The 11,929-nt window shown below is 41.2% G+C and overlaps 1 protein-coding gene across 1 annotated transcript; it reads left to right on the top strand.

Annotated features, from left to right (window-relative positions):
* The first annotated feature begins 3,388 nt into the window (after window positions 1–3,388).
* Window positions 3,389–9,351, top strand: LOC129383570 (uncharacterized). Its single transcript, XM_055068203.2, has 2 exons — window positions 3,389–4,114; window positions 8,257–9,351. The coding sequence occupies exons 1-2, from the start codon at window positions 4,096–4,098 to the stop codon at window positions 9,180–9,182; spliced, it is 945 nt and encodes a 314-aa protein (XP_054924178.1). The 5' UTR covers window positions 3,389–4,095; the 3' UTR covers window positions 9,183–9,351.
* The last annotated feature ends 2,578 nt before the right edge of the window (window positions 9,352–11,929 follow it).

Genomic DNA, 11,929 nt, shown 5'->3' with positions numbered 1-11,929 from the left:
AGGCTGAAGGGAGCGAAAATTTGCTTTCAAATTTCGATAATAATTATGTACTTCCGGAACCTCATGCTCGGCCGCAGCCACCCACATAGGAATCAATCTTTGGCCACCTTGTTTATTAGTGCCGCAGTCATCAGGTCTCGTTAGTTTTGAACACTGATCTAGCATTGAACCATGCGAAACATGCGAACCATGCGAAACGCAGTCGCTTCATTCCTTACACACCTGTTGGGCATTTCATCCTTTGTTTTCATCTTTTTACTGCTTCACACCATATGCCGTTTCAAGAAATTTATCATACGAAATGGTCAAATTGGTCACCGTTCTCTGAATATACGGAACTTGCGAAATTGTCCTGTACGCATCACAGCTGCCGTCTGCACTGCAAAGTACCATCAATGTTGTGTTCGCTTGTCATCTCTACAGACTTAAGCATATGAGATGTTACACAACATAATTTAATAACCCTGTTAACGACTGTTTATTTGATACCCTTGCATTGAAGGATTGTAAATGCGGACAACACATAACTGTGCGAAATCAATGCTGGTTGTTAGTGATTAGCTGATATTCTTTCTATTCTTCAGCTAACCGCTGGTATATTGACACTTTGTTCTTCTCAACAGTAGTAAGTACAGGTAAATGCTATCACAGTAAGAAGGTTATTGATATTTACTACTGGCTCAAACTACTCTGTTCATAATTCTCATAATTCAATCGCTTCTTAAATGGCCTTTCACTTTATGTCCTTGAAGCTGTGATTTGCAAATAGTTGAGAAAATCAGAGTAGACTTAATCACTAGTGAGCACCACTGTTTCGACCACATCTGCAATCTTAAATAGAGAGAAGTATTTGAAGAAACACGCCCATACGTGTGGCAAAATGAATAGATGTTTGCTACCGCTGTCTTACCAGACAAACTGATTTGAGATAAGCAGTGACTAATTCTTAGCATCTAATTATTAATATTGTATCGCCATTCCAATTACTTATCATTTGACCTCGTTGACATTATGCTCTATAATAGTAATAGAATACTGAACTGAGCTTATCACTAGTGGTCACTAAACATTCTTCATTATCAGGTAGCAGTGGTAGCAGAAATGCTTATTCAATGCCATTTTGATAGATATCGATGACTATGTATAAGATTGATGGCTACTGCTGTCATACCAAACGAAGTGGTGCGTGATTACTGGTGACAAAGGGACATCTCCTAGGGATTAAACTTGAATAATCATTTGACTCATTTTTAATTTGATACTCATGACTTTATGCTGTGTAAAAGTACAAAAACACAGAATGGAGCTTATCACTAGTGATGACTAATCAGTCTGCATTATCAGTTACCAATGGTAGCAGAAAAAAGTCCTCATATAATGACGTTTTGATAGGTAGCAATGATGACTTGCACGAAGGATGTCAGCCACTGTCAAAGAAATGCGTGATCCATGATCGCTAGTGACTACATTTCTGTGTCTCCTAGTTATCATAACTGAATCGATGTTTAAAAGAGTTTTTTGTTTGACATCCATGACGCTGCGGCGCATACAAGTAGGACACCGAACGGAGCTTATAAATAGTGATCATTAATGACTGTGTGATATAAATTAGGAAAGTTGAATGATTTAAGCTTATTTACTGACACGTTCACTTATGCCATTGAAGATGTGCACGAATGGTGGCTGCAATGGTCACATTACACAAAGTGATTCATCATCACTAGAGACTCAAGCTTAACATCTTCTAGTTATTATATTATAGTTATTGAATTGCCGTCTCGATGGCGTTTCATTTGATATCCATGACGCCATTCTGCATGAAAGTATAGAACATTGTGGCCAGCGCATCACTAGTAATCACTAATGACTCAGCGTTATCTTTTAGCATTGGTAAAAAAATGTGTTTGTTTTATTACAGCTGGATTGATACCAATGATGGTATCCACTAGTGACTTAGGCATACTGCTTCATAGTAGGTATAGTTGAGTCGCTTGTTTTATGACATTTCATTGGATATACATGATATTATAGTGTGCAGTATGGCGAGATCACTGAAGTGCACATTGTATTTCACTTGTGCTCACTAGGCACACAAGCTTATCAGTTTGGTGTATAATTCAATTAATTGTTATTTCATGAGAAATTTAGTGTTAATGATTGTAATGAAGCATATGCATTGCTTTGCAGTGAAGCATAATAAAGTTGAAAGTGGCCACTTTGATGGAACATCGTGTGTGTCCTTTAGTTACACACATGTGCACACTCTGTCCCCAGTCAAGGTACAAGCACCGAGATGTCTAATAACTGTACTGGCAGCCATTCAGAGCTGTTTTTATCACTGCTGTAGCAATTTGCGGCCTTCCTGACAGTTACGTTTTTCCGGCTGGTATGGCATTTACTTGCATAATGATCGCACTCGCGTAATTATCATACCCCTGATTTTTGTCGTCAAAATTTGATTTTTTTTCTTTCCCTTGTAATGATCGCACCCCGAACTTGCTGCAGCGATATGTCGTGTGCCAAGTCTACCTAATCATGATCGCGCTTACCATCTGTCAAATGCTACGCGAATGACTCTTCCAAGACATACCAAGCAGTCTGCATGCACCGGACATTCTTAAGCAGATGCTCCATTTCATTCCTTTCATCACTTTCCGCACTTCCATGAAAAAAAAAGCTACAATCAAACTTGCATTGGCTTTATTATTTGTAGGCTTTATAAATGTTGTGACCAACAACAGCAAAAAAGGCGCCTGTCGGTTCATCTCGTCTGCACTCGTGGGCACGCAACAAATCGCAAGCGGCAACCATACTGGCCATGTTCACACTGATACATTAGAAGTGCACCCTCTTCATACGCGGACGCTTGTAACACAGCTAAGATATTCCCCCACCCTTAGCGGAAACGTGCCGTATTAGGATAGTAGTGAAGACAAATGCCGCAATTTCCACTTCATACCCGCCATGTGTTTCTATGTCACTGGCAGCTAAGCATGCCCACTTCTTTTTCTGTCCCCGCAAGTGGACATGGCTACGTTATTGCCACAGACCTGCCAATATTAACAATACTATTCATTACTGATACGGAAGAAACTGTTTCAATGCGCATAATATACTCAGGAAAAATAATAAATTTCGTTCGGCGCGTTTGGCTTGCTCTGCCGGCCTCCATTTTTGTTTTGGTGTCCCGCACTATTACAACGGCAGCCACCTGTTTGTTGACCTATTGTCATCCCACAGCAAATGCAGGATGAAAAATTGTTTTTCTTTTCTCAGATAATTTAACTTGTGTAATGATGGCACCCCTGAATTTGCGTCAATTTTTTTAACAACAAAGTTTGACCATTATGCGAATAGGTAAGGTACTTTCTTTTCTTTTCTCGCTTTCGAAAAACGTATCTGTGGGTTTTAGTGTATTAGAGCAAAGTAAAAAATTAGCCATTTTGTTATATCTGATAAAGGTAAAGAACTGGAACTAGGATTCTAAATGCATCTGCAGTAAGCTTTGCCGACCTAAAATTAGCTCCATCATAATATATTCAATCTTGCAATCCGCCATGTGAAGATCATTCCTAATATATGCCAACATCCTATTAATGAAAGTTGCGAGTCCTCTGCCGTGCTCATTATCCTTAACTTCTGCTTTGAAACCTGTTAAGGTCACCCTAGACATCAGTGTTTCCTGTAACATAACCTGAGGTTTCACACCACGCGTTCTAACAAGCTGCTGCAGAGATGCCTTCTTATTACTGGACTGCCTACAATTCCACTGCCAAATACTAAATGGTCTAATACAGCAGTCTTGATCATGTAAATTTGTTGAACTTGTTCTGAGCTTAAAGGGACACTAAGGACAAATATTAAGTCAAGCTAAAGTAATAGATTAGTGCTCGAGAATCACTTAGTGGAATGCCAAAGTTCTGATATTAAGGGTTTCGGGAATGATGCTGAAATTGTCCTGTTAGGTGACAAGAATGCCCACGCACAGGATCTAGATGGCTATGCCGACAACAACGAGAAGTCAATACTAGATGTTTGTAAGCAACAAGCGGACCACGGGGGAGTTATGAAACCGGCAATTGACATTACTGCCTGATGACAGAAGGAATCCATGGTAAGATGAGAGAAATGGTCATTGACGAGGAAGGGTATAGTAGCATAGCAAGTGACCATAAACACATCATTCTGAAACTGAGATGTGCAGTTGCGAAAGAGAGCAAGGAGAACAAAATGTCCAGTCCAAATTCGAACGCTGAACAAATAACAACTATAGCTACGAGAGTCTAGGAAGAACTTGACAAATTGCCAAGCAATGAGTGGGAATATAGTGAGCTTCCAAATGTAATAACAAAAGAAATGCGGAAAGAGAAGCAGCTATTCATTGGAAAGGAAAAAGAGTAACTGAAAAGCTGGTCAAACAGGGAGATACGAGAAGCGATCGCCGAACAACAGGAAGCATCCCGAGAGCACAGGCAGGCAAAGAAGGTGCAGTCGCCGCAGGATGAAGTAGCCAGTAAATGGGAAATATACCGGGAGAAAAAGTCTGTGGTTCAAATAGTGGTGCAAGCAATGATAAAAGGTGAAAGTGAACATTGTTTGTCAGAAATACGGGAGAAAAAGAAGGCCGCAACTAGAATATTTTGGAACCACATAAACCTTTAGGCAGTAAGTCTGAAACAATACAACATATCTTAGATGACGATGGAAACAAACTGGAAGGGAACGCACCATTAAATTGCATTGGAAAAATAACAGCCGAATCTTTCCAAGGCAATGATGAGGTTTTAATTGAGGAAAGAAAGAGCTTGAAAGAGAACCAGATGGAAAAGGAGTTGGTGTTGACATATTTCAACTGGAAGAAAGCCCAAGAAAAAATTGCGAAGCCAACAGCCACAGGGCTAGACGAAGTTACCGTTAGGCTGATTAATCAAGTAGGTCCAAAAAGTAAAAAAAACCTCGTGGAAAGCAGTAGAAAAAAGTCTAAAAGATAGACGAATACCAGACAGTTGGCAACAAAGTAAAATAAATATAATTTATAGAGGTAAGGGGGAGAAAGATAGAATTCACTCGTATAGACCATTGACCATGACATCGGTAATATACAGGTTAGCAATGCAGGCAATTAAATTAAAGCTGGAAGAATGCGCAGAGAATAATGGCATTTTAGAGGAACTTCACAATGGCTTCATAATACATAGGCGTCTGGATTCTAATTTTTTCTCCATGCTCAGTCTATTGAAGTGTTCAGAGTAGGAAAGAAACGGTTGTATGTGGCGTTTTTAGAAATTGCAGGAGCGACAACGTAGGCCACAACATTTTGTGGGATATTCACGAAGGGAAAGGCTTAGGTGACAATTGTCTAGAGCTTTTGAGAGAGATTTACCTAGAAAATACCGTTTGCATCGAATGAGAAGGAATGAGGAGCAAGGAGAAAGTTGATATCAACAAGTGACTGAAGCAGGGGTGCCCGTTATCCCCACTGCTGTTTATGATGTACATGGTGAGGAGGGAAAGGGAGCTAGAAAGAAGTCATATCGGGTTTAATCTCTCATACAAACAGGCCGGTACAATAGTAGAGCAGCAGCTTCCAGGTTTGTTTTATGCGGACGACATTGTGTTGCTAGCTAACACACAGAGTGACATGCAATGTCTGGCTAATTCTGTGGAAAGGAAGGGGATAAGTTATGTCTGAAATGTAGCGTTAAAAAATGGGGTGTTATAGTATTCCTTAAAAACAGCAAACAGACAGTGACAATACCGCACCAGGAAATATCTTGCGTAAATGAATACAAATATCTTGGTATACGAATGAATGAAGGCAATAAATATATGGAAACAGGAAAAAAGAATAAAGTAAAGGGGAAGAGAAATGCGGCCATAATGAAACACAGAGGGCTATGGGGATACAATAGATACGAGGTGCTGCAGGGTATGTGCAAAGTTCTAAGGGTTCCAGGACTTGCTTTTGGAAATGCGATTGTTTGCTTGAAATCAGGGCTACAATTAGGACTTGATGGCAACCAAAGGTCAGTGGGACTCCCACATTGGGCGCTCACGGGAGGACTACAAATGAAGCTGTCCAGGGTGATATGAGCTGGGCAAGTTTTGAAGTGAGGGATGCACACAGAAAAATGAATTATGAAGATTGACTGAGGAATGTGGAAGAAAGTAAATGGGCTGGGAGAGTGTTTAGGTATCTGTACAGGAACAACATTGATTCACAGTGGAGGAAAAGAACTAGGAAGGTTACCAGCAAGTATGCGGCCTGTGTGGTGAGCAACATAGCTACAAAGAACGTCAAGTGAAAAGTCAGAGGCTGAAATAATCTCGTGGGTGGCGGCAATGGAAAAGAAACCTACCATGAGTAACTACTTAAGAGGAAAAAACGAAATCTTGAAAGCAACAGTTTATGATAACTCAAAGGGAAGCTCATTACTTTTCGAAGCGAGATCAGAATGCCTTGGAACACACATTTATAAAGCGAGATATGGGAAGGAAGAAGAAGCATGTGCTTGCTGTGGTAAAGCTAGGGAAACCATGGAGCATGTTCTATTAGAATGTGAAGATATCTGCCCAGCGGTCGATTTAGGAATCACTGGCTTTCTTGACGCCCTTGGGTTCAATGAGAGCATGGGCAAAGTAAACATGTCCACAATAGAGATTAGTAAAAGGCGGTTTGAAGCATGGCGAAATAAAAATAGGTAATCTAGAAAAACGGTGGTGGACAAAAACAAAAATTCACTGTAGGGTTTCAGAAACTTTGTTAATTTGAATTCACCAAGGTTTTTTTTTCTTTTCTTTACTTTAACATAGGTATGGCACTGGGCATTAAAATAACAAGAGCGTGGTGGCACTACCCATCGCCTCATTCCAAGGAGGACTTGTAACATCCTCACACAGACACACACACACGTGTGTATATATGTGTGTGTGTGTGTGTGTGTGTGTGTGTGTGTGTGTGTTGTGTGTGTTGTGTGTGTGTGTGTGTGTGTGTGTGTGTGTGTGTGTGTGTGTGTGTGTGTGTGTGTGTGGACACCCTCCCTGCAGCCGAAGGGTAAGTTAGGCACAGTATGAAACTAGTGTGTGTGTCATTCCTTTAATGTCACCGACGGTGCTTGGTATCTCCCTTTGCAAATACTACAATACCTTCACCTGCTAGTGTGTTAAAATCCACTGCACTTTGCAACGGGAGCGTACTATTCGTCGGTTCCGGCAATCATTTGCCTCTATTTTGTGATGGCAAAGCACAAGGAAGGAGCAGAGTGCACTCCAAAAGGAGTTGCCGTATTTTTGCAGCTCTGAGCCGCACCAAACATTGCTAAAATTTTCTGTAAGGTCAGGATCGGGGTGTGAATTACTGAAATTCGGATTTGAAGTTTCGCTCCATAACACAGCCTGCGCTGCCACAAAGCCACACTTCAGGGCAAGGTTCTCGAGTTCTCACACTTTCGCTATCTCCTGGGGAATCCCACCCTTTTTCCACCCCTGTGTGTTGAAGCTCCCTTCTCTCCTCCACTGTCGGTCATTCTCCTCCTCTACGTGGGTCGCCATTTTGCATTTAAGAGGTAATAGTGCACATGGTGCTAGCATAGTTGAACTTGGGTCACGATAAGCTGTGATCAACGGCCCAGCTCCCATCTCTGGAAACAGTAAAGCAGTCATTGGCTTAAGATACGACATGGACAAGTAGTTTATCCCATAATGGATGCTGTTTTGTACACATCTGGGAGTTGTGTATGCAGTTATTTTCATGGGTTATACGCGCATATTATTTTTTTTCTTTCTGGGCTGTTCTGAAAGAGGATGCGGGTTGGCAGGTTATATGGGAAAAACTGCAGCATTTCCTAGCCGGCTCCTTCAAATCTCGACTTAAGATAATGTTGCCAAAGTTCAGTGCGTGATCAAGAGGAAACTAACTGATGAAGTCTGGTATAAAACAAATTTGTTGTGCCAGTTTGTGCCTCCTAATTACTCTGTCTTGCGATGTGGCAGGTTAAGGGGTAGGGGCGGCGGAGTAAGTGATACCGAGTCTTCCTGACACAGAGTCGGTATAGTGCAAATTATAAATAGGTGATCTTGTGGTGGCTACTGAGTAAATAAACATAACCGTTAAAAGTTCTTTGTTTCATCGTACTTGAAATCACCCTGAAGATCTCCCAAATCAAATGAAGAAGATTGCTTGTCATTAAATTTAGCCTCTGTGTTCTTTTTTGCCATTTCTTAACAACTCTTACTTACTTTTTTTTGTTTGTGCAGCATCGAGGCCTTTAATTTCTGCATCAACTGCCAAATGTGACAACTCAAAGCAAGGATGCTTCCACCGATGTCAGCTATGTGACTATGAGACTGATGAACTATTTCTTCTGGAAGAACATGCCAGCGACCATACTGGCGAGAAACTGTTTCATTGCCCTTTATGCCCTCAGAGCTTTCCACAGAAGCAGAGACTGAAAACCCACCTGCTCACCCACACAATCAAGACGCCATTTCAGTGCACTTCATGCTTTCGGAGCTTCTCGGATAAGGCTCACCTGAAAGACCACTTGCGCATCCATACGGGCGAGAAACCGTTTCATTGCCTTTTATGCCCTCAGAGCTTTTCTCAAAAGTCCAACCTGAAAACCCACCTGCTCACCCACACAGGCGAGAAGCCATATGAATGCCCTTCATGCTCTCAACGCTTCTCGCGCAAGCCTTACTTGAAAGCCCACCTGTACAGCCACACAGGCGAGAAGCCATATCAGTGCCCTTCATGCTCTCGGGGCTTCTCCCGAAAGGGCGACCTGAAAGTGCACCTCCTCACTCACTCAGGCGAGAAGCCATTTGAGTGCCCTTCATGCTCGCAGGCATTCTCACAAAAGTATCACCTGAAAGAGCACCTGGTGACTCACACAAGCGAGAAGCCATTTGACTGCCCTTCATGCTCTCAGAGCTTCTCACGAAAGAGCAACCTGAAAGTCCACCTGCGCACCCACACAGGCGAAAAGCCATTTCAGTGCCCTTCATGCTCTCGGAGCTTCTCGATAAAGACCTCCCTGAAAGAACACCTGCGCAGCCACACAGGCGAGAAGCCATATCAGTGCCCTTCATGCTCTCAGAGCTTCTCGCAAAAGGGCAGTCTCAGGAGACATGAGAGGAGAAGCCATTTCAGTGCCCACTCTGCCTTCAGAGATTCTCGTTGAAGAATGCCCTGGAGATACACCAGTGCATTCATACAGGTGACCGGCCATAAAGTTGCACTGTCTGCTCCAGGTCCTCATCACTTGAACAGATTAAAGAGAGCACAGCACCATGGTGCTGTAATGTAGGTCAACACTCTTGTTGAACTAGAGTCTGAATTACAAAATTTACTTATGTGTAGTATGTTACGTGTAGTATGTTAGCAAGCTTTAACTCGAGCCAAACTCCGATGCCGCCTATTCAAATACATGTAAAACGCAGGAATGTTTTTCTGAATAACCAGTGTGTCGATTATAACGAAATTTGTTACAATTGGAGAGAAAAACCTAAATTCTGGTGATTGCTGGCAGCATATTTTTGGTTGAAGGCCTGAATGTTATAACAGGAATTTACAAAGATGGTCCAGCATGAAAAAAATTGGAGCTAGAACTTCATAAATTTTTAGCTCTGTACCTGGAATAGATATCATAGTTCGGTAAGCTGCATAAGCTAGATCTTTCAAAGTGGACAAATTTGATGTATGAATTCATTTCTTTTGTTAATTTCTTACACTACTTACGGGGACCTTTCAAATGTCCTAATCATTTATTATTTATTTATTTATTTATTTATTTACAAACGCTGCTATCTCATTTAGAGACATAGCAGAAGTGGGTTACATAACTTATGAACACAAAAATGTCAACTAACATGGTTAGGCAGTTCTTTCCGAAATTGATTAGTCGGCAATAAACGCAGAGAACCAACTAAGTTATTCCATAATTCAACAGTGTGTGGAAAAAAAGAAAACTTAAAACCATCTATTATTGCAATGAAGGGAGCTATGTTTAATGGGTGAATACGTCAACTTAATCGCACAGAAGGTGTCATTAGCAAGGTAGGCGCTTCATTGTTAGTCGATCCTTGTATGATTTTGTGCTGCAAGATTAGACGGTCACACTGTGTGCAACGAAACGACAGTGGGTCGAGTGATAAAGCGTGTGCGTGCGATGACGGTGAAAACATACGGTCGTAACTTTTTTCTGAGTGGATTTTAATTTGGAAATATCCTTTATGCGATGAGGCGACCACACTACAGAAGCATGCTCTAAAACAGGTCTAACTAGTGATTTATAGGTTTTAAGCTTGCACTCTTTAGTGCCTTGCTTTAAGGTTCGTTTTAGGCACCCTAATTTTTGCAGCGCTTTATAGCAGACTGTATTGATATGATTATGCCAACTAAGGGTTGGCATAACTAAGGTTAGGTTAGTTGTTAAAGTAAGTCCAAAGCATTTGAACTTGTTAACTTCGTTTATACTGTACCCTTGAGTGCTGTACGTGAATTTTAGGGGCTGTTTCTTGTTAGTAAAAGTCATTGCCACAGTTTTGCTTAAGGTAATGCTGATCTGTCATGTGTTACTCCAGTCTGAATATGATGAAAATACGTTGTTAAGAACTTCTTGATCACGAAGAGTACGAATGTTGCAATAGATCACGCACTCATCTGCGTAGAGATATTTTCACTTGTGTGTTTCTGGCTACTTCAATAATGTCATTAACATATATGATGAATAAGAGCGGCCCGAGAACTGAGCCCTGCAGCACCCCTGACATGACCTGAGCTATAGAAGAGGTTTTGCAATTAAAAGTGACGGATTGGAGTCGGAGGTGCAGGTAATCGGATATCTAGTCAATTAGTTTATTACCAGGAGAGATTGCAGCAAGTTGTAGTAGTTTTTAATGGCTTACCCTGTGAAGTGCTTTTGAGTAGTCGAAAAAGATGGCATCAAGCTGACCGCGGTTATTTAGTGATGTGACTATGTCATGCGTAAATTCTAATAATTGCGCTGTAGAAAATCCTGCTCGAAAACCATGCTGCTGTGGGGAAAGAAAGTTATTTGCCGATAAATACTGAATGATGTGCTCGAGAAGTTTGCAACATGTAGGCAGCTAGTGATTAGCTGTTTGCTGCCAGATTTGAAGATGGGAATGATGTTAGCTTGTTTCCAAACCTGGGGAATTTAGAGACATCTCAAGAGATTTGTTAAATATAACTGTCAAGTACCGAGCATTCCCTTCAGAGTATCGCTGTAAAAATTTGTTTGGCCCTCCGTCAGCTCCAAACCTTTTTGTAGTATCAATTGTTAGTAATAAGTTATGAACACAAGCGTTAGCTATAACGAGAGCAGGACGCTCTGATAAAGTGTTGTTGATGCAAAAACGGGGACCGACGCCATCGTCCTGACAAAGTACAGACTGAAAATAAGCATTGAAAGTTTTGGAAATAATCAGAGGATCAGAGGAAGGGTGATCGTTAATGATCAATGATGAAGTGTCATGAGCAGCCGCATGCACCGTTTTGAAAACTTCGATGCGTTTTCTTTCAAGAATGTTGATAACAAGGTGTCGAAATAAAAGTGTCTGGCTTTGTGCATTTTTGGTTTTAATTCGGACTGAAGCTGGTGCAGTATTGAGCATTGGTTGCTATGACTCACATTGTTATGTTTCCGGAGCCTCTTGATGCCCCTGATAAGATGAATAATGTCCCCATTATACCAAGCGTGCTTCAGGTTGCGTTTCACACACTTCTTGGGAAAAAGCTGCGAGATGCATTTCTTAAGAATGTTGCAGAACATATCAAACAACTTGTCCACACTGCAAATGCTGCTACATTGTAGAAAAGCGTCAGAAGAGGATGCTAGAATATTACCAATATAATTGTAATCAGCATGGGAAAAATTATTGACAATCTGAAAAGCAAGTCTATTGC

This window comes from Dermacentor andersoni, unplaced genomic scaffold (genome assembly GCF_023375885.2).
Source record: "Dermacentor andersoni unplaced genomic scaffold, qqDerAnde1_hic_scaffold ctg00000039.1, whole genome shotgun sequence".
In the NCBI taxonomy this organism is placed as follows: domain Eukaryota; kingdom Metazoa; phylum Arthropoda; class Arachnida; order Ixodida; family Ixodidae; genus Dermacentor; species Dermacentor andersoni.
The sequence above is the reverse complement of the archived record's forward strand: the minus strand, read 5'-3'. Positions and strand labels throughout refer to the sequence as shown.